The sequence below is a fragment of the Aspergillus mulundensis genome, assembly GCF_003369625.1.
Source record: "Aspergillus mulundensis strain DSM 5745 chromosome Unknown scaffold_11, whole genome shotgun sequence".
Classification (NCBI taxonomy): domain Eukaryota; kingdom Fungi; phylum Ascomycota; class Eurotiomycetes; order Eurotiales; family Aspergillaceae; genus Aspergillus; species Aspergillus mulundensis.
Window position 1 is genome coordinate 248,801 of NW_020797899.1, and position 27,702 is coordinate 276,502.

General features: G+C 51.9%; 10 protein-coding genes across 10 annotated transcripts; all 10 read left to right on the forward strand.

The window, feature by feature from the left end:
• Positions 1-563: 563 nt before the first annotated feature.
• Positions 564-1,607, forward strand: DSM5745_09016 (inositol monophosphatase family protein; the record flags this gene model as incomplete). Its single annotated transcript, XM_026751032.1, has 1 exon — positions 564-1,607. One exon carries the CDS (start codon positions 564-566, stop codon positions 1,605-1,607), a length of 1,044 nt encoding a protein of 347 aa, XP_026600118.1.
• Positions 1,608-2,540: 933 nt separating this feature from the next.
• DSM5745_09017 (DUF1774 domain-containing protein) lies at positions 2,541-3,604 on the forward strand (the record flags this gene model as incomplete). The annotated part of the gene is made up of 4 exons (XM_026751033.1): positions 2,541-2,547; positions 2,623-2,839; positions 2,893-3,332; positions 3,390-3,604. The coding sequence occupies 4 exons, from the start codon at positions 2,541-2,543 to the stop codon at positions 3,602-3,604; spliced, it is 879 nt and encodes a 292-aa protein (XP_026600119.1).
• A 983-nt stretch (positions 3,605-4,587) lies between these two features.
• Positions 4,588-8,231, forward strand: chsB (chitin synthase class II; the record flags this gene model as incomplete). The annotated part of the gene is made up of 5 exons (XM_026751034.1): positions 4,588-4,793; positions 5,083-6,812; positions 6,860-7,044; positions 7,092-7,258; positions 7,313-8,231. The coding sequence occupies 5 exons, from the start codon at positions 4,588-4,590 to the stop codon at positions 8,229-8,231; spliced, it is 3,207 nt and encodes a 1,068-aa protein (XP_026600120.1).
• Positions 8,232-8,844: 613 nt separating this feature from the next.
• DSM5745_09019 (SAC3/GANP domain protein) lies at positions 8,845-10,483 on the forward strand (the record flags this gene model as incomplete). The annotated part of the gene is made up of 2 exons (XM_026751035.1): positions 8,845-10,217; positions 10,267-10,483. 2 exons carry the CDS (start codon positions 8,845-8,847, stop codon positions 10,481-10,483), a joined length of 1,590 nt encoding a protein of 529 aa, XP_026600121.1.
• Positions 10,484-12,772: 2,289 nt separating this feature from the next.
• Positions 12,773-14,949, forward strand: DSM5745_09020 (phosphatidylinositol-3-phosphate-binding protein BEM1; the record flags this gene model as incomplete). The annotated part of the gene is made up of 4 exons (XM_026751036.1): positions 12,773-12,778; positions 12,904-13,008; positions 13,172-13,960; positions 14,014-14,949. 4 exons carry the CDS (start codon positions 12,773-12,775, stop codon positions 14,947-14,949), a joined length of 1,836 nt encoding a protein of 611 aa, XP_026600122.1.
• An 861-nt stretch (positions 14,950-15,810) lies between these two features.
• Positions 15,811-17,592, forward strand: DSM5745_09021 (AFG1 family ATPase; the record flags this gene model as incomplete). Its single annotated transcript, XM_026751037.1, has 3 exons — positions 15,811-16,616; positions 16,666-17,182; positions 17,236-17,592. 3 exons carry the CDS (start codon positions 15,811-15,813, stop codon positions 17,590-17,592), a joined length of 1,680 nt encoding a protein of 559 aa, XP_026600123.1.
• Positions 17,593-19,589: 1,997 nt separating this feature from the next.
• Positions 19,590-20,376, forward strand: DSM5745_09022 (putative di-, tri-valent inorganic cation transporter; the record flags this gene model as incomplete). The annotated part of the gene is made up of 3 exons (XM_026751038.1): positions 19,590-19,929; positions 19,978-20,057; positions 20,107-20,376. 3 exons carry the CDS (start codon positions 19,590-19,592, stop codon positions 20,374-20,376), a joined length of 690 nt encoding a protein of 229 aa, XP_026600124.1.
• A 632-nt stretch (positions 20,377-21,008) lies between these two features.
• DSM5745_09023 (uncharacterized protein) lies at positions 21,009-22,929 on the forward strand (the record flags this gene model as incomplete). Its single annotated transcript, XM_026751039.1, has 7 exons — positions 21,009-21,266; positions 21,335-21,433; positions 21,485-21,558; positions 21,608-21,707; positions 21,756-22,177; positions 22,228-22,351; positions 22,399-22,929. 7 exons carry the CDS (start codon positions 21,009-21,011, stop codon positions 22,927-22,929), a joined length of 1,608 nt encoding a protein of 535 aa, XP_026600125.1.
• Positions 22,930-23,154: 225 nt separating this feature from the next.
• On the forward strand, positions 23,155-25,177 carry DSM5745_09024 (ESCRT-II subunit protein VPS36; the record flags this gene model as incomplete). Its single annotated transcript, XM_026751040.1, has 3 exons — positions 23,155-23,255; positions 23,357-23,492; positions 23,543-25,177. 3 exons carry the CDS (start codon positions 23,155-23,157, stop codon positions 25,175-25,177), a joined length of 1,872 nt encoding a protein of 623 aa, XP_026600126.1.
• Positions 25,178-25,479: 302 nt separating this feature from the next.
• Positions 25,480-27,702, forward strand: DSM5745_09025 (uncharacterized protein; the record flags this gene model as incomplete). The annotated part of the gene is made up of 1 exon (XM_026751041.1): positions 25,480-27,702. One exon carries the CDS (start codon positions 25,480-25,482, stop codon positions 27,700-27,702), a length of 2,223 nt encoding a protein of 740 aa, XP_026600127.1.

Sequence of the window (27,702 nt, forward strand, 5' to 3'; positions counted from 1 at the left end):
GCGGATGGGGTTGGACATTTGTCAGGTTGCCTGTGTTTGAGGTTGTGGCTTGTGGTTATGGAGGGATGAGTGTTAGTTAAAGTCGTTTTGGTTTTCTTCGGCTTAGCTGCAAAGTGAGAGATCAAGAATCATTACAGTAAGTAAGATAGATGGAAGGGAATGGTAGAGGGAGGAATTTGGAATTTGTTTGGTTTGTTAGATACTGAAAGCCATAATGAAGTTGTTGGCTTAGGTGTTGTGCAATTCACAGTTTTGTTCCTATTATGACAGCGGAATGCCTCACTCAAGGGTCAGCTCTCGTAGCTAAAGTAAACCTTTAGAGTCAGAGCTTCCAGAAGAGGTTACACCCACAATATCCTGTACACTGGTGCATCTCTCTTCTCTTCCTCTGCATAGATCTCTTAGGGCTAGGCGAGTGACTTCATCAAAGCCTGGGGCCAATCACAGCGACCGGACGAGACCCACATCCAGGAGCTTGGCGCGAGTCTCTACGTAATCGCGACTTCTGCTCTACAAACTTTGATCGAGACTGAATCCCCGACCGAGCCAACGCAAACTCAAACATGGACTACACCGAACTGGAAATCGCGTGTCTGGCGGTTCAGCGAGCCGCAATTCTAACCAAGAAGCTTATCCAAGCCGTCGACAAGGGTTCGTTCGACAAGCAAGACGACACCCCTGTCACCATCAGCGACTTCGGTGCTCAGAGCCTGATCATTGCTGCGATTCACCATCATTTCCCGGACGATGACATCGTCGGTGAGGAAGACTCCAAGACTCTGCGTGCGGAACCAGAGCTGCTCGAGCGCACCTGGGAACTGGTCTCATCTACCCGTCTGGAAGACGAGGAGAGCGAAAAACTGCTCACTGCACCGCGCTCCAAAGACGAAATGCTCAGCCTGATTGATTTAGGCGCGCAGGGAAGCTGTAAGCCTAAAGGCCGGACCTGGGTTCTGGACCCGGTCGACGGTACGGCAACCTTTATGCGCGGTCAGCAGTACGCTGTCTGTCTGGGTCTTGTGGAGGACGGCAAGCAGATCATTGGGGTTACGGGCTGCCCGAACCTCAACCTCGAATCTGGGTGCATTCATGAGGACCTTGCAGACCGAGCAGGGCGCGGTGTGATGGTTTTCGCTGTTGCTGGGGAAGGTGTGTGGACGAGGCCGATGGGCGGCGGAACTCTATTGCCTGCGACCAAGGTTCAGCCGATAGCTCAGATCACAGAGCCCAAGGATATTCAGTTTGTCGACTGTAAGTCGGCTACATCGTCGGACTATGACCTGAATGCGCGTCTTGCACAGAATTTGGGCGCTCCGTGGCCGCCCAGGACGGATCTCTGGTCTGCGCAGCTACGGTACATCGCCATCGCTGTTGGCGGATGCAACGTGCTTATCAAGATCCCACGCAAGTCGTCTTATCGCTCTAAAGTCTGGGATCACGTCGGCGGTATGTTGATTGTAGAGGAGCTGGGGCTGACGGTGAGCGACTTGGAAGGCAAGCCTGTTGACCTCACTCTGGGAAGAACACTTTCGGGTTGCGAAGGGATGATTATTGCGCCTACCTCGATCCACGGCCGGCTCGTGGAGGCTGTGAAACAGATGAGGTGAATGCAGCAGAGACCCAAAAATCAGTCGCAATACGAGTGTCTGGCAGAGGATGGGTTGCCCCTGTAAACAGCCAGCTCGTGAAAGCTAGATCTCGAACGCTGTGAAACAGATACAGTGGGAGAATCTAGCGACAGGGCGAGAGCAGGCTGCAGAACAGATCTCATCCAAAGCCAATCATGGCGTTATCTTACCCCTCTCTCGAGACCTCGTTGCTTTTTCTTCGTCATTCAACTACATACATACGGAGTTGCGGAGTAATTGTTTCCTGATTCTTCAAGCTCCAAGGGTCCTATCGATGAGTAGCGCGATGATCGATCGGCAGGGATGGCGACTACACTAGGACTAGGTACGAACTCGAACCTTGGAGGAGAGCATCATCAGACTTGTCACCGACTCATCGTATCCGATTGCATGATGACGGATTTCCCTGTCCACCGCCACACTATGTATCTCCTTAATCTATTTATCTACCCATCACCCCATCAGAACAAATCCTCTTCATCAAATCCAGCTGTCTCGTATTCCTGGCCGCGGCACCGAATATCCCAGGCAAAAACTCGTAGGGACTACCTAATGGGGACAAAGTAGGCAGTGCCACGGATCGACAGCGCTTAGTGCACCAGTGGAGGAGGAGATCACATCTGCAATGGCAGGATCCCATCATTCCAGACTGCGGCTAGACTGCTTCAGTCGAAGGGCAGTGGCGGACCAGTGGGCGTTGAGCAGCTCGTGTCAGGAGACTCCGTCGACTCGTCGAGGGCCGAATTGCGGGGGTGCTGGGCATTGTCGTCATATCTTACAGTTCATGCACTAGACTGCTCTGCACCTCTGCCAGGATATAAAAGTACATGCCTAGTCTGATGCAAATGCTTTCTCGCATTTGGTCTTCGCATCTTCTATCGGTTCCCTTAGGAATTCGTCGAGGTTTTCACGATGCCTTGTATGTTTTCATCTCTCTGACTCCACGCTTTATATCCCCAACGTATTACAGCTGCTGACTACTGCATTTCCCCAGTCTATAACCCCTTCGCTAGGCGTGACTCGCATGGTCAGTATCCGCTTACAGCATACCGGATCCTGGTGCCTCTCTCCTGGGCTCTGGTGGTTGTCATCGGTATCTACTATTCTGTCCACAAGCCGCACGATGTCTCTCACGGTCATAATATCTGGTCGCAGCTGGAGCGACGTTTCACTGCATTCAGTGTGAATGCAACTGTCGTCGAGATTTACTGGTATGTACCTCCTCGAGCACTTTGAGCTGTGGTAGCATACCAATGACATGTAGGATCATCCTTCTCCTTTCTCAAATATTCTACGTGTTCCAGCTCTTCAACCAGGACGATGCGGTTGTGGCTTTGGCAGCAAACGCAGCATCACACTTTATCCTCAACAATCTCTTCATTGTCGCCTGGCTTCTCCTCTGGACCAGAAGCCACTTCTGGCCGGCAGAGATCTTTGTGGTCGCCTCATTCATCAACCAGCATCTCCTGTTTTGGCGCGTCCGTTCTCTGCCTCCGGTCTCGCATGTGGCTGTTGTCGCCGGCCCGTACGCGTGGTCCTTGATCGCGCTCTTCTGGGGAGGAGCCGCAGCCGTCTCGGCTCATAATGCGGCTACTCACATCTCAGCGAACATCTTCCTCTGGATTATCTTCTTGATCGGCTCTATCCACATCTTCTTGGCGACTGACGATCTCCTGGGATACAGTCTTAGTCTGCTGACATTCGGTAAGTCATAGTCACTAGCGTTTGCGGAGTTGCATGCTGACTTGTGTCTCACTGCAGGTCTGGCCGTGGCCCAAACCAGCCACAAGAGTGACCTTCATCTCCAGTGGATCTTCGCGTGGGTTATCTTTGGAGTCTTCCTGCTCGACTCTCTGTACATCACCTCCGCCAAGTACTCCGGTCGTGATGTGTTCTTACGGGCTCCCAGAGAGGCGGACTCGGGCGATGCTGAACGTGCGCCCTTGCTTAATGACTCCGCGGGGCCTGCTTCTTGAGCCGTTCTAATGAATGAGACATGGAGGCGTTATGCTCGACCAGGGCGAGAAGCGGGGAAAAGATTAGTAAGGAGTTTTGCGGAAACAACAGAGGTATGGACGTAGGATGAGCTAGGAGGTTGCCGTCGTTTTTTGTTTGTACTATTCCTGGTTTGTTGTGGAGGATCGCCGCAAATCCATGGGTCTGCTGAGTTGCGTGGTGATGGTTCCGATTCGATTCAAGGTAATAATAGCGTAGCCTTTCGAATATGACAGTATACTCCCCTCAATGGAATAATCAGTCTGCCCTGTCGTAAGTCGAGGAAGCGAGAGGGTGGTGATGGTGATGAGGGTGGCGGCCAGCAACCACCACCGCTCCTCCCTTCTCCTTCACGAACATCGAAACCCACCAAGAACATGAATCGCGAGCGGGGATCGGAATTGGGCAAACAGAGACAAACACGAGTGGCCAGACAGGTGAGAATCAAATCAAAAAGCAAACATGCAAGGAACGGCAAGCAAGTTCCCCGCCCAAGCCGCTGGTTGCCCTGGGCGACAAGCTCCATGGCGATGAGCTTCCGATCGCTCCAAGCGCCGTCAGCAAGGAAAGAAAACACCTAAAACGAGTGCGCTATAACTTACTTAGCATCTCCTTCAAGCTCTTTCCTGCGCCTATCCGTCGAGTGTCTCTGTTGTCGACTGTCGTCTTTGTTTACAGACGAGCCTCGCCTCTACCATACCCACGGGAAGCCATCGATTGCACTTCGTCCAGGACTATACTGGAGAACCTTGGTACTTCTGGATCACATTCCTCACAACTACCCCGGAAAGCCTTTTGTTTACCAATCATCTCTGCCAGACCTGGTGCTCTTTCCGCAGTGAGTACATCATTCTTTCTATATTCAGAAGAATCCACAAGTCAAGATCCTGATTCTCGAGAAGCTCCAGTGCTCCGAGCGCCTCACTTTTTGGGCATGTCCCGTTGAACCGTTTCTGAAACAAGCATGAGTCAACCTCGTCTACCGTACGGGCAGGAGGAGGAGCCTCCAGCTTACAGCTATGGCGGCTACGGAGACTCGTATGATGATAATGATGTTCGCCATGCCGGACCGACAATGCGCCTCTTACCCTCGAGCTCCCAGGTGGAATCGGATTTGAGCACTGATTTAGGGACGGTTAGGCAGGGAGACCCATTCAGCGATGATAACCAGTGAGTGTTCCTGTTATTGATTGCTCCATCCATTTCCTGCACATGGAATGTCATGTTTCAGGCCGGTATTTGGTCTGTGTCCCGGTTGCTATGCCGGAGGTTCTGCCAAATGAGGCTGTGGGTCGAGCCCCGTCATTTGTCGTTGTCAATATATTTCTATTTAAACATCGAGCAGTGCAAGCCTTGTAGCTTGTCGAGGTTGTGCCTGCAAAATGGACTATTATGGCAGAGACTATTATGATCAATATTACTATGGGAGACGTGCTAATCGGCGTGTGCGATTTGCTAGTACAGAAAGCAGATACCCTGAGCGATATTCCTACGAATATGACGGCGAAGAAACACTATCACGCGGCGCTCCAAGCATGCGATACGCACCTACGATTCCTCCGCCTGCAGCATCCGTCGCAGAAGAGATGCATTTCACCGCTTCTCGCCCCGCATCACCTACACGGCCGTGGTCTCCTAGTCGTGCGCCAGACTGGGTCAGACCGCCGTCTGTAGCTGCGTCACAATATGAGCGCGCAGACCTCAATGGCAGCCCCAGACCTGGCACCCCAAGCTCAAGATACGGCGGGAGCCCAAGAAGGCCCCTACCACCAGCACCGTTATTTTCAAAACCAGGGGCCGGTGCTCAAGACACAAGGATCGATATTGGCGATGCAGAGGACGACCCATTTGGCGGCGATGGAAGGACAATAAACTCGCGCCACGGACCCCACGGCAGCGTTCAATCGTTTGCGAGTGAGTCGACCTTTATTGCGGACGAACGGGATCTGGAGAAGGTTGACTTGGACGAATATGACGACGAAAGCACCGAAACGAAATCAATGGTTGACCCTAACCTGCACTATGGACCCGCCCCAGAGAAACAGAGCCGCCGTGGAGTCCGCAACGCGCAGATGGCGAAGAAGGAGGTGCAGCTGGTCAACGGTGAACTGATCTTGGAGTGCAAAATACCCACGATCCTCCACAGCTTTCTGCCGCGCCGAGATGACCGAGAATTTACACACATGCGGTATACTGCTGTGACCTGCGACCCAGATGACTTCACGCAACGAGGATACAAACTGCGCCAGCAGATAGGAAGAACTGTGCGCGAGACGGAATTATTTATTTGTATTACCATGTACAACGAGGACGAATCTCACTTTACACGGACTATGCACGGTGTCATGCGAAATATCAGCCACTTCTGTTCACGGTCAAAGTCCCGCACCTGGGGAAAAGATGGGTGGAAAAAGATCGTGGTCTGTATCATCTCAGACGGGCGAAAGAAGGTGCATCCGCGGACGCTGAACGCCCTGGCAGCTCTGGGTGTTTACCAAGAAGGTATTGCAAAGAACGTGGTCAACCAGAAGCAGGTCAATGCCCACGTTTATGAATACACCACTCAAGTGTCCCTCGACGACGACCTTAAGTTTAAGGGAGCTGAGAAGGGAATTGTCCCTTGCCAGGTTATCTTTTGTCTGAAAGAGCACAACCAGAAAAAGCTGAACTCGCACCGTTGGTTCTTCAATGCCTTTGGCCGCGCTCTGCAGCCTAACATTTGCATTCTGCTCGACGTCGGTACACGTCCAGAGCCTACAGCGTTGTACCACTTGTGGAAATCGTTTGACCAAGATTCCAACGTCGCTGGCGCAGCCGGTGAAATCAAGGCAAGCAAGGGAAAGAACATGCTCGGTCTCCTGAATCCGCTTGTTGCGAGTCAAAACTTCGAATACAAGATGTCCAACATTCTCGACAAGCCTCTGGAGTCCGTATTCGGCTACATCACTGTGTTGCCGGGTGCGCTTAGTGCCTACAGATTCTTTGCTTTGCAGAATGATGCCGAGGGTAATGGGCCCCTGAATCAATATTTTAAGGGAGAGACGTTGCATGGAAAAGATGCAGACGTGTTCACAGCCAACATGTATCTGGCCGAGGATCGTATCCTCTGCTGGGAGTTGGTGGCTAAGAGGGAAGAGAGATGGGTTCTGAGATTCGTCAAGAGTGCTGTGGGAGAGACGGATGTTCCTGGTACGTACCTTTTGCATCTTGAAAGATGTTTGCTAATATATGACTAGATTCCATCCCTGAGTTTATCTCCCAGCGTCGACGATGGCTGAACGGTGCTTTTTTTGCTGCCGTCTATTCTATTGTCAACGGAAAACAGCTGTGGAAAACCGACCATTCGCTTCCGCGAAAGATTCTCCTTCAGATCGAATCCGTTTACCAACTGCTTCAGCTAATCTTCACTTACTTTGGTCTTGTAAGTATTTTCCATTCAAGGCCAGAAGTCGTAACTGACAAGTATAGGCGAATTTCTACCTGGCGTTCTTCTTCATTGCCGGCTCGCTTACCGATAAGAAAATTGACCCATTTGGCCACAATATGGGCAAGTACATCTTTATCGTGCTAAGATATGCCTGTATTCTGGTTATGTGTCTTCAATTTATCTTCTCTATGGGCAATCGACCACAGGGGTAAGACTCTTCTATTGTTTTATTGCTCTTTGCGGCGCGCTAACCGGTCTACAGTGCGAAGAAGCTATACCTGTCTAGCATGATTGTGTACAGTATAGTCATGGCGTATACAGCATTCTGCACACTATACTTGATTGTGCTTGAGCTTATGGCCAAGACGGGCCATGATGTCCCAATCACCATGAGCGACACGCTCTTCGTGAACATCGTGGTCTCCTTGCTCTCCACAGTCGGGCTATACTTTTTCACGTCGTTTATGTATCTCGACCCTTGGCACATGTTTACGTCGTCTGCGCAGTATTTTGCCCTGCTCCCCAGTTACATTTGTACCCTTCAATGTTACGCGTTCTGTAACACGCACGATGTCACCTGGGGTACCAAAGGTGATAACACGATCAATACCGACCTGGGTGCGGCAAAAATTATCAATGGGTCCATCGTCGAAGTTGAGATGCCGTCTGAGCAGCTTGATATTGACAGTGGCTACGACGCTGCGCTCCGAAATCTCCGAGACCGCCTTGAGGTCCCTGATCCTGGAATCTCCGAGAGTCAGCAGCAGGAAGACTACTACCGCGCCGTACGTACGTACATGGTTTCTGTCTGGATGGTTGCCAACGTGGTTCTTGCTATGGCCGTGTCCGAAGTGTACGGTGTCGGCTCGAGCGGTACCAACGTCTACCTCGCTATCATCCTGTGGTCTGTCGCAGTGCTAGCCATCATTCGCGCCATTGGATCCACGACCTACGCTATTCTGTACCTGATACAGAAGCTCGTCGAAGGCAAGGCCAAGTTCCAAGCCGGCAATATTGCCAGTGCCAACGCCAGCGCTGCTGGGAGCTCAGTCGGCGGCAGCAACGTTGGAAAGCCGAAGGTGTCTTATGGCAGCAAAGGTCTGAACATGACGGACAAGCTGCACGAAACAAAGTGGGCTATCTCGAGAGGAATGCAAAAGGCCATGTTTTGGAAGAAATGATCTTTTTTTTATGTTTTCCCATTTGACGCAATTATGTTACCCTGATTCCCCGATCCCCGATGCAACTGCTTTTTTTGCTTGATGGAAATACTGCTTTGATATGACTGCATATGAATGAAACATGATAATGGATGTTGGCATGTACATATATGACTTGAAAATTTACCCATGAATAATTTGTGAATGTTCATTTGAAACTCTMTTGGCATGCTTTGGTGTACAGGGCAATGCACGTGACTTGTGCCACATTCACGCTTCATTCACTCAGTCGAAATTGCCCACCGCCACCAAAAAGCACCTCCAGAAGTGAATCCTAACCTGACTCTCATCCTGGATCCATGATCTATATAACCTGCCGGGTTTAGCCTTCTCTTGGTCAAGATTTGTATTTCTCTCTGCCTCTTCTTGTATCTCTTCTTAGGCCCCTCTCCACAACTGGAACAAGTCAGCTCCGTGACTATTGATCCCTTCGAGTCTGACAACCGTAGTACATCCGTTCCTCCCTTTCAGATCATCTCTTCGAGGCCCTTTCTTCTCTTGTTGCGTTTCCTCCTCTTTTCCTCTTTTCTTTACCTCACTTGTCGTCTGGGTTTACCCTAAACTCAAAGTCAAAATGAGCTCTGGCGTTCCCCCGTGGCGTGCGAGCGCTTCGGCTACCGCTACTACTGCTGTTTACCCTGGTCATGGTGAGATCCCCTTTATTTTGTCAACTACGCCAGAGATGCTGATGAGCTCGAAAGCCACTCCAGCATACATACCAGTTCAAGCACGCCGTAGCCTTACCACCCCGGCATCGACCTCGACCTCCACAACCCCCGCTCAGTCTAAAACAACAACAGACGCCAACCGAAAGCGAGTAGAGTTCCCGGAACCCGTCCGCATGTATGTACAGCGCTGTTTCGCCCCTGAGAACCAGATTTCCGGCGTTTCTAGGCAAGAGATGGAGTTGAAATTGAAGTCGGTCATAACGGAAGCAGCCCAGACCGATGCGCTTGATAAGATCAACTGGGAATCGTACCCGTTACCCCAGGTCATGGTGCAGAACGATAAGCTCAGGATACTGGCCAACCCCGAGGCTTCCACCTGGGGATCTCCGTTCGCTGCCCAATCGCCGAAGCGCATCTCAACTGACGACGCGTCGAGGAAGAGGAAGTCGGCTGAGTACCAATCGGAGAACGCCTGTCCGCCCTGGAGGCAAACTAACAAGTCAAACGTCTTTGAAGATCGAGTCACTTATTCAGCCACAGACAAGCGCCAACGCATAGATATGAAGAACAGTAAGTCCAATGCTAATCTGGAGTGGCGGAAGAAACGGTTTGAGGATCCCCGAGGAGGATACGGATCTTCGCCGTCGTCACGCGGTGCATCTCCATCTCCTGTCCCAACCGGTCCCGTTGTTGGGAGGTGCCAGGATCTGGAGAAGCGTTACTTCCGGTTGACTTCAGCGCCGAATCCGGATACAGTCCGTCCTCTACCTGTCCTGATGAAAACACTGGATCTGCTGAAAAAGAAGTGGAAAAATGACAACAACTATACCTACATCTGTGATCAGTTCAAGTCATTGCGCCAGGATTTGACCGTGCAGCACATCAGGAACGAATTTACCGTCAATGTCTATGAGATCCACGCCCGGATTGCGCTAGAGAAGGGTGATCTTGGTGAGTATAATCAGTGTCAGACGCAGCTGCGGGCTCTCTACGCACAGCAACTGGAAGGTCACCCGACCGAGTTCAAGGCATATCGCATTCTCTACTTCATCCACACGCGCAACTGGACGGCAATGAACGATGCCCTGGCCGATCTAACCCCAGCAGACAAGCAAAGTGAAGCCGTCAAGCACGCATTGGATGTGCGGTCTGCGCTGGCTCTTGGCAACTACCACCGGTTCTTCCAGCTCTATCTTGATACCCCGAACATGGGAGCTTACCTGATGGATATGTTTGTGGATCGCGAGCGACTTTCCGCCCTTTCAGCCATTTGTAAAGCGTGAGTCTTTCCCCTCGTTCACCTTGAGCTTTTGCTAACAGACACACAGATACAAGCCAGACGTAAACATCCGCTTCATCACAGAAGAGCTCGGCTTCGAGTCTGATGAGCAGAGTGCGCGCTTCATCCTTGATCATTGCTCGGAGGACAAGCTCTCAGAGAAGGATGGAGCCGTGAGACTGCTTACAACAGTACAAGCGGCTCAACAGTTTGAGGCAGCGAAAGCCGACGCCCATCGCGTGATTGATATCAAGGGACAGATCTAAGTTCTATTTCATTCTACGTCCGTCATCATTTCACTACCTGGATTACCTCTCGCCCTCACAGTCACCCTACACACACCCGACTATTTTCAGTACTCTTACCTCGTTCTTCTTTTTCCTTTTTCTCTTTCTCATTTTGCATGATCCCGTTCTCGACCGCCCAACTTCGGATCGATATACCCCGTCAATAGCAAAAGCACTGGTGTCTTTATTTTTCGCGCGCTTGGAGTTTGGCATATGGTCTCTAGATTAGGTGGATTATCTGGCAGATGCGCATACTCGGTACATAGGCAAAACCAGATAATTTTAGTATCAATATGGATTTTTTGAAAATGTCCTACGCGTCTAGTCTAGTCTACGTAGAGTATACGTAGATAGCAGAGTGGTAGCTGTTACGTACGACAGAGTTATCGATGGATCTCGAGCGGACAAACAGACCCGCAGCCACGTTCTCGAACATAGCGGGTCCAGCGAGTCATTGAAACCTCGGCTTCGGATAGAGCACGTTTATTTGATCTATATCTTGACGTTTTGTATGTATCTACTCCGGTGAAAAAGGAAGTTTGTCTTCTGACTTTCTCACATGTCTCCGGGCAGCACCAGCCAGCCTCTATAGTTATGAGTATGGTTTAGCCGCTGATCGCCAGTGCCTCACCCAATTTTCGATCCAGATCCAGCCTCCGAGGCGGGGGAAGGAAGGGCGAAAGAATGGAATCGAAGGACCAGGCTTGCACGAACCATGGTTAGGCAGAAAATGGTCAGACTGTCAAAGCCGATCTCGCGCGAGCTTGCGTGCTTTGAGTTATGGTGGCTAGCTAATAATGTGGTGTTCTTTGTTGATGCTCCCTTGTTTGGTTTGAGAGGCGACATAAAGGACTTGACTGAGCAACGTCATGGCCGTTGAGTTGTGGATAATGGAGGAAGGCTGTTAGTGTTATCATTATTGTAGGTAGGACATGCCCAGCCAGTCACCTGATTTTAAGGTGTGGCAAGGTACAATTTTAGCACAATTCACTGTGGGCACTAGGCTGTGGCAAACACCTTACGGAGTACTCAGTACTTCGCACCCTGCAGGGATAGACTACGGTGTAGCAGTTGGCGGCTAGAAAGGTGGTGGCTCGACATCGATGATCGATCAAATGCTGCCCAACCGCCAGTGAGTAACAAGCATCATAAATGCATGAGGATGGGCAGATACACCGACCTCAGAGGCGCAGTGGATAAGCATGGGATGCAGCGGGGAAGGAGAGCCGGAGGAAGATGCGTTCGCTAGCGCTTTAAGTAGCAGTAGTCTATAATATAGAGTCTTAAAAATGTGGAAGAGTTAAATGACATTTAATTGACATTTTCAATAGTTTGGGCAGTTCTTTATTGCTTTCATGCCGTGATGTCTTTATTGGCCACACAAACCCACCTCCACCAGCCCGACCCCATACTGAGTACAACTAACATCCTCACTACTGCAGTACTGTGCTGCTGCCCCTCGACCGTACACGATAATTAGTTAAAAAGAAGAGCTGGAGCCCGTCGCAGTGTTCTCCTGCATCTTCGACGCATCTTCCTTGCCTGATTGCCTGGCTACGTCGGTCTGCCCTGTCCCAGCCGACTGGGACCGCCACCTGTGATTCCAATCTGAAGGCTAGCAAATACTACTGAGGTCCAACTCCAACCCCACGACCCCTTTGGATCCTCTGGTTCAGCCACCGCTATCATATCATTTTCAGTATCTGATCCTGCGTCTTGGGAACGGTCCACTCCAGCCAGCGCAGTCCAACGGAGGCGGGGGTAACTTCCGGGCCACAATCATTCTGATCGCCATCCGTGGTAACTCAACGCACGAGGGCAGCAAATACTCTGGAACACACAATTCTCGGAGCCAGGTTTGCTTGGAAAAAGAAACAACAGCTCTGGTTACCTCGACGCAGTCCCTGGGTTCTGGCCGCATTATTACTTGACGCTCTGGGCTCCCATTGATTGTTCCTGTCCTGTCCTCTTCTTTTGTTCCCTCTAGCTCTTCCACCACCCCAGTCCTCACCCCTTGTGACTCAACTCCCCGACACTCTTTCGATTTATTTGTCGCTCCTTTCATTTCAGAGTTCAGACTCTTGAGGATTACATTCTCTTTGTCGCGACCTGCGCTCGCTCCTTTAGTTTTGCGACTCGGTGGCTTGCGTCGGTGTTATATTGGATGGGTGCCGGTTAGTGCCGGTGACCTGTCGAGTCCGATTTCCTGATTCTCCTCGAGACTCGACCACGTACGAAGTACCTACGAGATAATTCAAAGACGTCACCATGAAGGTAAGCCATTCAGACTCCGGCGATGATTGCGATAGACGGGATTCGACATCTGGGAAATTGCAGAGCATCACCGCCTTGACTCTGAGCGATGATTAGGCGATCGATATTAACACCACAAATTTTAGGCTCTCCGACGCTCGCTGAAAGGGGAGAAAGATCCCAAACCCCACCACCACCACCATCTCTCCATCACGCCCAAGTCCGCCGTTGCCATTCTGCCTCCTAAGAAGGTGCGTGCGCTTTACCTTGCCGTTCTTTCTTTCTGTACTTTTTATATATAGTCTTTGTTGCGAGTCTCTCTTTATCTACTCACCTGCTTTTGGTGATTCCATTGTTTACTTTCCTCTCCTCTTCTTCGACCCGTGTTGACCATTCCGCCTCCGACGCGTACAGGTTATCAAGGCGCTCTACGATTACCAACCCGCACCAGGGGATACCCAGGAATTGGCCTTCAGCAAGGGCGATTTCTTTCACGTTATCAGCAGGGAGGACGACTCGGACTGGTACGAAGCGTGCAATCCCCTTATCCCTACCGCCAGGGGGCTGGTTCCCGTGACCTTTTTCGAAGTCATCAGCAAAACCCAACGGGACAGCAGCGGATCCATCGACCTGGGCAAGAAGAAAGAACCGCACGACTCGGGCTTCGCTGATCGCGCTACTTCTTCAGGTTCTGAATTCGGCTCAGGCTCCTCGAAGTCTTATCAATCGCACCCCAACCCCGCATTCCCCCGGGTCTCCATGATGGGCAAAGCAGGCGGAGGCGCCATGGTCTATGGCGTCGTTCAGTACGACTTCCAGGCCGAACGGCCAGACGAGCTGGACGCTAAAGCGGGCGAGGCTATCATTGTCATCGCCCAGTCGAATCCAGAGTGGTTCGTCGCAAAACCTATCGGTCGCCTCGGTGGGCCCGGCCTCATCCCCGTGTCGTTTATTGAGCTTCGCGATATGCAGAGCGGGCAGGCGGTTATTGATCCGCTTGAGGCCGTCAGGCGCGCTGGTGTTCCAAAGGTTGAGGAATGGAAGAAGATGACTGCCGAATATAAAAACAGCAGTATCAGTCTGGGCAAAATTGAGGCATCCGGCGGTGGCTCCATGCAGGGCGTCACTTCGGGTATGGAGAGGATGTCAGTGCGCCAGAGCGCGGACCATATGAGCCACATGAGCCAGAACGGCCATCCCAGCGTAAGTCAATGCTTCTTGTTTCGTTACCCGCAAGGCTAACGCGCACCGTGCAGGCGTACCATACTCGCAACGCCAGCAAAGCGTCTATCGCCCAGTCCATCCATCAGCACCAGTCCCAGAGTCACCAACCCCTTGTTGCACCCGTTGCTGCGTCGATTCCTCGTTACTGTTTCGACAACGATAAATATTGGTACATTATTGAAGTCAAAATGGAGGATGGCCGCTGCTGGGAGTTATCTCGATACTACCACGACTTTTACGATTTCCAGATCGCTCTATTGACCCAATTTGAGGAGGAAGCAGGCGCTAAGGGCAAACCCCGGACCCTTCCATTTATGCCCGGTCCTGTCGCCCACGTCACCGATGCCATCTCCGATGGCCGGCGGCATAATCTGGATGAATATATCAAAAAGCTCCTAGCTATGCCTCCGCACATCACGCGATGCGCTCTCGTTCGTCAGCTGTTCGCACCCCGTCAAGGTGACTTTGAAATCGATCCGAGTGCTTTTGGGGAGGATGCTCGGTTCTCGGCCGGCTCGCATCACTCTTCTGGCCAAGAGCTCTCTCCTAGCGCGTCGAGGCAATCGTCGCAACCGCAGAACGGACCCTCGGAACGAAGCTCCCACTCACACTCTCACTCGCTCTCCCACTCTCATCAGCGCTCGCAAACGTCCAGCTCTATTCCGAACGGAAAGCCGCCAATGATCCGACAACAAAGTTCGATGACGCAAGTCTCATCCTCAAGCGGAGGTGCCTTGAAGGTCAAGGTCAACTTCCAAGACGACCTGATTGCGATCCGTGTACCCGGCGATATCAATGTCCAGCAGCTCAAAGAAAAGCTTATGGACCGGTTGAAGATCAGTGAGGATATCATAGTGCAATACAAGGACGAGCCATCCGGCACCTACGTCGACCTGATCAGCGACAGCGATCTCGATGCCGCCGTTCAACGGAATCCCAAACTCACACTCTACGTCGGACTTGCATAAAACCTGTCATGTTAGATTCTCTCTGTCACTTTCTCCTTTTCCGACCTCATATCTCACCCTCGCTGCAGTCTCCTTTGTTTGTGCCAGCTCTACTTCAGCCTACCCTTTCCTCTTTCTTTTGTTTGGGTCTTTGGGATGCGACGTCGTGGCGTTCAGGTATTTTGTCTGTTGGGTTGGCTTTCGCCACCAGCCTCACGAGTGCATTTGTCTGTCGGATTCAATTCACGAGATTGACGATATGACATCAATGTCAGATTGAGACGTCTGAATGAAACGTTGATGCGAATATGTACATTGTTGGCTTCTTGTTCGATTTTTCTGCTCTCATACCCTTTTCCATGTTTGTGTTGCCATCTGTACATAAAATTTAGCATGCATATATACAGACCTAAGTTCATTCCATGTCCTCCGACTAGAGTTTGTCTCTTCCAGCCCCTGGCTGTCAACCATGGTCCGAGTCCGTTCGGAGCCAAATCTGGATGCCGGGCCCCCGCCGACTTCCGAGTCACCTGACTACCGTACTGGTCTTCTCCCTCGGCAACGCTTTTCGCCTCAAGTTCAGCAGACACATTTTAACTGCTCTTGCTCGTTGCTGTAATTGGCGCTCTTTGTTGCTTTGCGTCTAGACTCGTCTTATACCCCTTTTCTCCTCGCCTTAGACTCAGCCCTGTTGCTGCGTTTCGTCATTTCTTCCCCCACGTTTTCACGGAATCCGGCCGGGCAAGTGGAAACCAGAAAGACTGTCGAGCCGTTGCGAGTGCAATACCGACCCCCCACGAGCCTTCCAGCTCATCCGCATCCTATCTACGAAAGCTGCATGCATTTATAATCACGAACCCGAGTCGTTCGATTTACATACCAATGAGCGCCCCCTCCGCCAGGCTTTGCGCCGACCATCTCGCTGGCACGCTGAGCAAACGCGCTCTTCTCCGTCCCGCCGCTGTACGCACATCAAGACCAGTCTTCGTCGCGGGTTGCAGGAGGAGTTTCCATAACGCGAGAACGGCACCGGCTGTTTCGCGCAGATACGGTGGTCATGGTCGGTGGAATGCGGTGAAGCCGAACCCGGCGCATCAGCGGTGCCTCGCGACCGTTGCGGAGGCTACGGCTGCGAGTCCTGTGGAGGCATCTGCTGGAGCGAACGGCGGTCCGCTAGCGGAGTATAATGCGCGGGTTGAGCAAGGTCGGCTTCGGGATGACCCGTACCAGAGACAAATCATCGGGCAGCTCCAGGATCTATACGAGCGTCTCAAGTCGTATCACGCTCCCGCTGTCGTGCGTCCCAGTATAGAGTCTCTCGATGCGCCGCAAAAGAAATCGTCGTTCTTCGGCTCCCTGTTCAGTAAGGCGCCTGCGAAGCCGGAGACCAAGATTCCCGAGGATCTGCCCAAGGGTCTGTATATGTATGGCGATGTTGGGTGCGGGAAGACGATGCTCATGGATCTATTTTATGAGACGTTGCCGCCTAATATCTCGTCCAAGTCGCGCATTCATTTTCATAACTTCATGCAGGATGTACATAAAAGGATGCATGTGATTAAGATGAAGTTTGGTAACGACTTTGATGCGCTGCCGCTCGTTGCGGCGGAAATTGCGGAGAAGTCGAGCGTGCTTTGCTTCGATGAGTTCCAGTGTACGGATGTTGCGGATGCCATGATCCTGCGAAGGTATGTGCCTGCGCCGATGTGTGATTGCACATGGTTACTGACTCGCCAGACTTTTGGAACTCCTCATGTCGCATGGAGTCGTTCTCGTCACAACCTCCAACCGCCACCCCGACGACCTCTACCTCAACGGCATCCAGCGCGAATCCTTTATCCCCTGCATCACCCTCCTCAAAACCGTCCTGACAGTAATAAACCTGAACTCTCCGACCGACTACCGCAAGATCCCTCGTCCTCCGTCCGGCGTCTACCACCACCCCCTTGGCCCGGAAGCCGAACAGCACGCTCAGAAATGGTTCGACTACCTCGGTGACCCCATCAATGACCCTCCCCGCCCCGCGACGCAGGAAGTCTGGGGCCGCAAGATCAATGTCCCTCTTGCCAGTGGAAAGGCCGCGAAGTTCAGCTTCCAACAACTCATTGGGGCTGCGACTGGTGCCGCAGATTACCTCGAGCTTGTGCGGAATTACGAAGCATTTATTGTTACAGATGTCCCTGGGATGACGCTGCACCAACGGGATCTGGCGAGGAGGTTCATTACGTTTATTGATGCTGTCTATGAGAGTCGGGTACGTACACCACTTCTCAATTACCGTTCCGCCTTATACTAACGAACCCGCAGGCAAAACTCGTCCTCACAACCGCCACCCCACTAACGAACCTCTTCATCTCCGAATCCGAAGTCAAGACCTCACTCGACGACAACGGCGAGCACACCGACCTTTCCGACGCGATGCGCATGATGATGGACGACCTAGGCCTAAGCATGAAGGCGCTCAAGACGTCGTCCATCTTCAGCGGCGACGAGGAGCGCTTTGCATTTGCGCGCGCTTTGTCGCGGTTGTCGGAGATGGGGAGTAAGGAGTGGGTTGAGCGGGGGCTTGTCGGGAAGGGTGGTATTGATGTTGATGGCAAGGAGAAGAGTGAACAGCAGGCTTATTTGAAGGCCAGGAGTAGGTGGAGCGAGGATAACATGTGAGTTGGCTTACCACACGTTATCCTGCTTTTTGGGGCTTGGAGCTTTTTTAGATAGTATATTTGGGTTGGTCTGTATATACTTTGATAGATTTATATTATATATACCTTTCATACCACCTGTCATTGGACTGTTTATCATTTACAGCACGAGCACTATACAGATACAATCATCCCCCATTGGTCTCATCGACTTCGAACAGTCGACGCTGACCCTAATCTCAACTTCCCTGTCAATTTGTGACAAACTGGCGCATCAACCTTGATATCAACTGGGAGTGTATCGACGACGCCATTGGCAAGCTTGCCAACGCCTCCCAGGTTATCACCAGACACGTCGGCAAGGCTGCCCGCGCCAACATTTAGGCCATCGCCGGTCTCATCACGAGCGAGGAGCTCGGCATCACGCTTTGGGGATCTTGAGGAGCCTGGGGAACGATGGTCGCGAGGATCTGGTTTCAGGAGCAGAGGATCAAGTTTACATAGGGACTTCTCCTGGGCTCAAGTGACAAATCCGCACTTTTTTTCAAGCCGTATGGGTGATACAGGAGTATCTGACCAGTGACGGAGTGCGCGGTACGCTGGGTACGGAGCAGACACTTCGTAGGAGTTCGTCGCTTGCAAGTTAGTATATCTGCTAATATTGGCAAGTTTACTCTTCGAACTCCGGAACACAGTATCGGCGAGTCAATTGAGATTGCGCGATGGCCGTAATCGGGGTCTTCATGGCTGGCCGACAAACTGGGGAGAGCAGGATCCATCTGACGAACCCCAGCCCTAACATCTGGGCAATGAAACGGCCACGGCTGATGGAACGGACGTATCTTAAGTTTCCGGACATAGCCAGACATGTCAGGTTTGCAGTTTTCTTGTGGAATATCATGAGTTGGTGCTGCGTCGTTTATCGGACTTGATTGGCACATGACGGGAAGCAAAAACACCGAACTGGGCAAGGTGTACAGCATGCATGAGGTACATGAGGTATTGCGACTTTCAGGTGCAACTTGCATGCATCTAGAATCGTGTTACTGTTAGTTATACCTTAGTATCTGACTTGGTACCTATGCAGGTTTGCCAACTCTTCACGGAGTAATACTTCATCGCTACTCCGTATCCCCACATTCTTGCATGTCGCACTGCCAAGGCAGAATATTCCCCTTACTTTGCTTATCGAAGCCCAGGATAGAAAAGAAGGCGTTTAGCTCGGCAGACACGGCCCTTTTTCCGACGAGATTGGCGTCAGATACCGCAGCATCATTTGTTCTTTTGTGATTGTCAGCTTTGTGGCTTCGGGGCAATGACTTCAATATCACGGTCTCAACGGCTGGGGGCGGCCATTTTCTTGTCGGCAGCCTTTTTTTTGACCGAGATTTCAGGTAGGCATTAGCGATGTTGCAGGCTGTGATGTGTCCCTATCGCTTTGCTGAGTATGCAACAGTTGGTTTTTACACTCACTCTCTGGCCTTGGTGGCGGATGCCTTCCACTACGTATGTGGGCGTCGAACGATGGAGGCCACGGCTAATGAGATCAGCTAAACGATCTCGTCGGATTTATTGTTGCATTTGTGGCTCTCAAGGTCGGTTATCCCATAAGACATGGTCGGTTGGCGAAAGAATGCTAAACTGATATCAGGCTTCGAACGCCGAGCATTCACCTAAGGAGCTCTCGTTTGGATGGCAGCGATCGCAAGTGCTAGGTGCATTCTTCAACGGAAGTCTGCTATTTGCGTTGGGAATTAGCATCTTCCTGCAATCAATTGAGCGTTTCATCACGTTGCACCGTACGTTAGTCGTACTTGATGAAATCCTTGGCTTACATGCATTAGATGTTGAAAATCCCAAGCTTATGTTTATCATTGGGTCCGTCGGCTTGGGGCTGAACATTATATGTGCGTGCTTTTTACACGGTAAACCGCCTTGCAAAATCTGAGAAGCATGAGCTTGACCGTTTTGCAGAGCATCACCACGACCATCACGACCATCAGTGCACCTCGGAGTTAAATGGAGATTCTCAGGGGCAAGTTGATCTCGAACAGCAACGGGAAGCGGAAAGCAGAGCCAAGGTCTGTTCTCTCGATGAATGCATCCTCTGCTCCACTGACCATCGACCAGCATCATGACCACAGGCACCTGGACCACAAAGAAGCTCCCGTCTTTGGTGGGCACGACTTGAACATGGTCGGCGTGCTTCTTCATGTGCTCGGGGATGCTGCCAACAATTTGGGGGTCATGGCTGCGGCACTGGTCATTTGGCTGACTCGATATGAGGCGAGGTATTATGCTGATCCCGCTACCAGCTTAGGCATCGCCGCCATGATCTGCCTCTCTGCCCTTCCACTCAGTAAGTAAATAAATGTTCAGTTGCGCGGGTCGCGGCTGATGGTCGTAGTTCGAGAATCCGGTCTTGTCTTACTCGAAAGTGCACCGAAAGGACTTGACCCTGTTAATGTGAAGCATGACCTGGAGAAGGTTAGTTTCTCAAAGCGTGCTGCATGTCCTCTTTCTCAGGCTTTATCAGATCCCCGGCGTCCTAGCTATCCATGAGCTGCATATCTGGCGCCTCAGCCAGCATAAAGTTCTCGCTTCAGTTCATGTCGCCATGTTAGACCAGTCGGTATCGGAGTTTTCAGAGCTGTCGCGAACAATCAAGGAGTGCTTCCACGCGTGGGGAGTACATTCGGTCTCTATCATGCCTGAAACGGCCCTGACCCAGATGTCAGAGAATTACATTGATGAATGTCAGTCCAAATGCAGCTCGTTTTGCAAGGAATTGGCGTGTTGTGGATAGTTGATGGAGAAGGATTCAGGCGGGGCAAAGATGGCTTCATCGTTGAGGCGTCATGTGATTGACCCCTGACTCCGTATTATTCTCTTCCCCTCGAGTCGTTCAACCTCGATTACCAATTGCCGCCTTGTCGATGACCTTTGGTTCAACCCATCATGGGCGGCTCGTCCAAAGGTGCTGGGGTAGGTATAACCTCTGCGGAATGATTCCGAGTCTGCCCGTTCCTAGTATGCCCGTTTCTATTTGTGTACCTTACCTACCACAGCCACCATAAAATATTTTAGAACTGAGATTCCGCCATAGGTCCAAGTGGTTTCAAGTATTCTTTGCAAATGGGCCGTTAGGTTGCACAAGGCCGCTTCCAAAGAAAGGCACAGTATGTAGACATGCTTCCGGAGTATACAGCAGGTTTTCTCCGTCTCTCCAACTGATAAGTAAATCCCTCAGCAGCTCTCGACTGACATCAGTCGCCAGACGCGGGGTATATCTACAGCCGCTTCACAATATTGCCCCTCGTTATATCATACCTTTCGACCATGCTACAAGTGGTGTGACACCGCGCAGCAAGAGAAGAACAATATAAATTTCCTTATTCATGTGCCACGACCCTGGTCTGTCAATGCCACGATAACATCATGTCTTCTACCTGGAAAGTGCAAGCGGGCAAAGCCCGCAACATCCTCGAGGAGTCTATCCCGAAGCAATGGCTAGTCCCTGCCGACCAACTCCCTCCATTGGATCAGTTGAATGTGGTGGGTTTCCCGCGCAAAAGTGGGATGCTCACTGAGAAGGAACTCGCCATAACCGAGTGCTCCGCGATAGCTCTGGTAGCCGCTATGGGCGAGGGCCGGTTCAGCGCGGAAGAAGTGGTTGTGGCCTTTTTAAAGAGATCCGTTATTGGGCACCAGCTGGCACGTTGAGAAATCAGATAAACTCAAGTCTGATCGCTAACTGCCGCTAGCTCAACTTCGCTACTGAGTTCATGGCCGAGGAAGCAATTGCACGAGCCAAAGAACTAGATGAGTACTACAAAGAGACAGGACAGCTGGTTGGGCCGTTGGTACGCTCGAGGCCCTATCGACCGTGATCCGTCAAGTACTGAGTATTCCAGCATGGTGTACCGATCAGTGTCAAAGAACATATAGGGTTTAGAGGCAGGCACTTGAATGCTGGCTACGTGACCTGGTAATACTACCCTTTCCCGCCACGTTCCTGATAGCTGACGTACTTGAAGGGTAGACAACATAGCAACAGAAGACGCCCTTATTGTGGAATGTCTGGAAGAAGCAGGCGCAGTATTCCATGTGCGGACAAACGAGCCTCAGTCTCTCATGGTAAGACTCGTCCATGGCCCGGATCTCAGCAAATGCTAACTCCTCAAGCACCTATGCTGCAGTAACAACCTCACCGGAACGACTCTAAACCCCTACAACCGCAACCTTAGCCCGGGTGGTTCCTCAGGCGGCGAGGGAGCATCTATGGGATTCAAGTGCGCTCCGCTAGGCATCGGATCAGATATTGGCGGCTCGATCAGATGCCCGGCAGCATTTTGCAATGCATACGGCTTTCGCCCAACAATACACCGAAACCCATGCAGGGGGTCTAAAGTGCCTGCACCGGGTCAAGAATCTATACTCGGCGTAAATGGCCCCCTTGCTAGCCAGTGTATCGAGGATCTAGATTTGTTCCAGCGTGCACTCCTAGACCAGGAACCATGGGACGAAGATACCTCGCTGGTGCCCCTGCCTTGGAAGCAAGTCAGTCCAACGGAGGATATAACAGTTGCTATCATGTGGGATGACGGGTTAGTTTATTCTATGCATTGATTTGATCTTTAGATTCTAACGGTGCCAGTTGTGTTCGACCCCATCCTCCAATTATCCGGGCCCTGAAGCATGCACAAGAGAGGCTCCGAGCTGTCGGCGTGAACGTGGTAGATTGGGAACCATACAACCATGACCACGGTTGGAACATCATTGTAAGCAAACCCCAGGACACAAGCGCGGCAAGGCTAACCCAACAAAGTCCTCCCTCTACTTCGCAGACGCCGCAGAGCGTAACCGTGAACTGATTCGCGAGACCGGCGAGCCAACCCTGACTCTCACCGAGTGGGCCTTCCAGTACAGCCGCTCAACACCACTCACCGTCACTGAAAATTGGGCGCTCAACTCCCAAAGAGACGAATACCGAAACGATTACCATGCGCTCATGAAATCGCACGGGGTGGACTTCATTCTCTGCCCTGCACACGTCAGTGTTGCGAGTGTCTTGGGCGAATCGCACTACTGGAACTATACGGCCATCTGGAACATCCTTGATCAACCTGCCGCGGTGTTTCCCAGTGGGCTGTATGTGGATCCAAAACTGGACACGGTCGACAGCTCCTACCAGCCGAGGAGCGCAGAGGATGAGCGTGAATGGAAGAAATATGCACCGGAAAGATATGTTGGGGCTCCGATTGGGCTGCAGCTTGTGGGAAGGCACTTCAAGGATGAAGAGACGTTGGCAGCTGCGAGCCTGGTTTCGAATGTACTGAAGGAGAGTACAAAGCTGTGATCCCTAGCTGGTGTATCGGTTGTTTTAGATTAGAGAGGCTGGTTATCTGGACAGGTGAATCACACGTGTTTTAGACCTAGTGGACTATTCCTAATCTAGCCTACCTAACCATCTCCAACATTATGTCAGCCAAGCCCGTTGATCGCGACCAACGAAGGCAGCACCAACAACTCCCCTCTCTTGGAACCTTGTGAGAATTCGCAGAAATGCTGGTCGGGCTCCTAGATGTTTTTCAAGTCTCTGGATCTAACCACCGCGCTCCGCCCGTTGCTGTTGCCCGATGAGACTCTACTCTTTGTCCAAGATGCAGTGGGGTTATACGAGGGGTGAGTACTGAATGGGATACAACTGCTGCGACTGCTACTCGGTTCATTTGATCAAGATCTACCCCAGGCTTTCGTGGCTGACTATTCTCCTGTATGGACAGCAAATACAAGATCGCCAATTATCAGAACGGCCATGCGTACCTTACGTCACACCGAGTCTGCTATGTCGCCGTCGACGAACCGCGCAAGTACTCTGTCGGCATCGACCTAAAAGATATCGACAGGGCTGACCATCAAGTAATGTGCCTTCTCGCATCGGGATACAACTTCATGCTCATATAGACCAGGCCGGTTTCTGGAAGTCCTCGCCGAAGATCACCATATACCCCAAGCCAGTGAAGCACGCGGACGGGCCGCGGAGTTCGGCCGCGAGTCCGTCGCGGGCGCTTCCGCTGAGACCGCAGTTGACAGGAGGAGCGCAATCACCTCACCTCCAGACCCCAACGCGGAGTTATACGCCACCGCCACCGAAACCATTGAATGCGACCTGGGTGTGTCCGATATGCTCGTTCTCCAACCCGGTCCCGTCGAACTTCGATCCTTCTACGGCGACTAATGCTACGCCGACACCTCCATGCCTTGCTTGTGGGATTAAGCCCCCGTTTACGACGATTTTGAAAGCTTCTATAACTGCGGCGACGAGTCGGGAGAGTCCTTCGGCGAGTCCGGCAGTGTCTCAAATTGAGCAGAGACCTCAGTTCGCAGTGAATGGGGAGACAAATGCTTCGAATGGTGGGGGCTCATTGATGTGCCCGCGGTGTACATTCTTGAATCATCCTTCGCTTCTTGATTGTGAAATATGCGGTGCCTCTTTAGTGAATGCGAGCTCTTTGCGGGCTGCCGGTCAAGACAGGGCGGATTCTCCAGCGCCGATCTTTGCGGAGGGGGACATCCGGAACTCCGCCATCACTGATCATATCAAGCTTTCTTTCAGGAGCGGGGGCGATAAAATCTTTCTCGAGAGGCTCAAGGGGGCGCTAATCCAACGTAAATGGTTGCTCTATAATGCGCCTCCGGCACCGCAGCAACCGTCACAGTCAACGCCGACGTCGTCGCCAGATCCAACTGGTCTGTCTGCTCCCGTGATTACGCAGGCTCGGTCACCTGGGGTCGGGATTGCTGGTTTGGAACAGCGAGGGCTTGAGGCTCGCAAGAACAACGAACTCGTGATTGGAAATGCTTTCGAGGACCTCGAGGCGCTCATGGCTTCTGCGAAACAGATTGTCGCGCTCGCTGAGACGCTAGCACGAGAGTCAGGCCTGGCTACCGGTGATTCTGCCGCAGAAACAAGCGCGGTTCTCTCCGAAAGTGCTGCCGCTCTGGGAATGGTTACTACGAAAGATATGCTCGGATCCAGCGCAGGGAACCTATACCTGTCCGAGCTATCGCGAAACCTCGCAGAATATCTCACCGATGATCGGAAGGGTGTCCTTCAGAAGGAAGGTGGCATAATGAGCTTGATTGACCTTTGGGCAGTGTTCAATCGCTCCCGAAACGGCGTTGAGCTAATAAGTCCTTCGGACTTTCAACGGGCGGCCGAGCTCTGGGAGAAGCTCAAATTGCCCGTTCGACTCCGCCGGTTCAAAAGTGGTCTCTTAGTAGTGCAACGGTACGACTGGAGCGACGAAAAGACCCTTCGACAACTTCAGGACTGGATGGCCGATCTCCGTCAAATTCCGCCATCAGACCCTGTACCCTGGGACTGGCGCCTCTTTGGCCGCCCCGTAACGGCGCAGGAGGCAGCCCAGCGCTTCGGGTGGAGCGTTGGTGTCGCAGCTGAAGAGTTGGAAATGGCGGAGGACAAGGGCATCTTCTGTAGAGAAGAGGGCATCGAGGGCTTGAAGTTCTGGAGCAACTTTATCACGTTCGACCCAAAGCCCGATGAACCCAGCAACTTGGCCGTTTCGCTTTTAGAGCTCTAAGCTACTGGCTATAAACTTGATAAATACACCTATAGAATAATGCCTAACTTTCAATCATGAGCTTGTTCAGTCGTACAGAGTTACAGAGTAGCTGACTCAGGCACGTCATGCGACCCCGCATTTACTGATAGCGTCACTGATAGTGATAGCAGCACTCCATCCACCACAGCTCCAATACAACTCACGAGCCTCATCCATGATCCATATTCCATATCATCGATTTTCTGGCCGACCTCCGATGTGACCTATCACCCCTTCGCCGTCCCAGTACGCGCGACCGGACTTTCTGACAAGATACGGCCATGGCCCAAACGAGAACAAGCATACGCGGGCTACCCAGGGTCTCCGCTCCACCTCAAGCCATTTCATTGCAGACTCGCAGCTTATGGGGCTGCTCGTATCACCGCGACAACAAACACAACCTTCATAGGAAACATATCCGTCTTATCCTCCACAGCCATCCCCAATCGCGAAAACCACATCGTCCCACGCAGAATTGGGATCAGCGAACGATCTACCCGGACTACCACTACCAATCATGGCGGGGCCCCGGCTGGGGCTGGGGCTGGAGCAGCTTTAGGCCCAGCTTTCCCGACTCTCAGTCTCAGCGCAAGGAGATAAGGGGCAAAATCAAACAGGTGATTGACGAAATTGATGCTTGGAACGATGACGCAAGGCGCCGAATGGAGTGGATTCGGAGGGAGATCGAGAGGGATCCTTACGCAGCTGTCTTTGGGAGAAGGATTGAGCCATTTGGGCTGAATTGGGGGACTAAGTTGGAGAACGGGTTCACGACGTTGTGGCAGTCGATATTCGGGGCTAGGAATGGTGGGGATACGGATGCGTCCAAGAAGGCCGAGAAGACCACGAAAATTGTGGACTTGGTCGGAAAAGAGCAGAAAGATTCGCCCAGCGCTGATGATAGCGTCAAGTTGGAAGAGTCGCATACTGGAAACAGCGCAGTACAGAGTCGGTTCTCGGGGGGGGTTAGGGGGATTGGGTTCGAGTACGACCCTATTACTGGTCGTATGATCCCTGTGCGAACCAAGTCTTCGAGTTTGAATGAAGACGGAGAGGAGTCGCAGAGGGACGTACAGGGTTCTGAGCATACGTCCAATGAAGGAGGAAAGGAGTCGCAGAGGGATTCACAGGGTCCTGGGCCCACGTCCAGTTCTGAGAGTGACACTTTGCCTCGAGCTAATGCTGAGACGGGGTCAGACGGTCTATCTAAGTCTGATTCCACCATTGAAGAAGGCTCGATAGATCCTGAAGTCCTCAAGAGGCCTGGTAATGCATCAGAGCCTTCCATTATCTATGAAGGTCAGGTTTACGCGTCATCTCCAAGTCAGAAGACCTACGATGATATACCCGAAGCAGCGCAAAACATATCTGAAGAAAGCGGTGCTGGGCCCAGGACACATGGTCAGGATGAGCCCACGATGCCACCAGAAAATGATAGCGATGATGCTCTACCTCGCGATACCATTCGCTCTAGTCAAACTCTGGACATTGGGAATCAATCTGCTGTTCAAACTTCAAAATCAGAGCCTTCCATATCTGGAGACGGGCTTGATAGAGTGGGCTTCCTGTCTAGGCGCGATCAAGAAGGACCTTTATGGAACCTTGGTAGGACGCAGCCATCTATCGAGACTGAGAACAGAGAAGAAGGACTTGAGCAACTGAGCGCGCGCGATATTCGAGCTGCCTATGAGCCCAGACGGCTAAGTATCGAATCTGAGATAGAAGCTGAGACGCCCAAGAACTTCGATGGGAATTCTAATTTACCTATGGGCTCTGTCGATGAACATGGCACGTCTTTTCAGGATCAGACTGAGAACTCGACCGATTTACCTGACATGCCGACTGTCACAAAGACATCAAAAGACTCTACCGAGCAAGCCCTATCTGGGGACTCAGCGGCGCCTGCAGCCTCACTTGTCATGAACGCAACTCCAGCTGCTGAAACATATCGTATATTTGCATATGATCCATCCTCCACAGCAGTCACAGAGGCGGAAACCATATCCTCGCTCCAGGCACCGAATGAGCCTCTACATCCAACGGAGGTCCTCACCCGCCTGACAAATCCCGCCAAGTTCCTACCATGTCTGAACCAGATGAATGCAGACGGGTATGAAATCGTGTCAGGTGGAGGGGATATTCTTGTGTTCCGAAAGGCTCCGGCAAAGAGACCGACGGCCAGCAATCCTGGATCGAACCATGGGCCGGCAAGCCTCACCGAAGATCATTCCTCTGAGGCTGTGGCGCCCCAGCCGATACATAACAACTTTTATACCGGGAACTTGTCAAGTCAAAGCTCATCGACCGAGCACTTCCGCGGGAGTTCCCCAGAGTCCAAAGTTAGAACAGTGCTCCGGCGAATGCTGATCGGTGGGCTTGCCACAGGAAGTACGTGCTACGCACTGGGTGTTGTCAGCGAGTACTTCAGGACTGGAGGAGAGGATGGACAGGGCATTGACGCGTTCACTCAATTTGAATCCGAACGGCGGCATAGGGAGCGATGA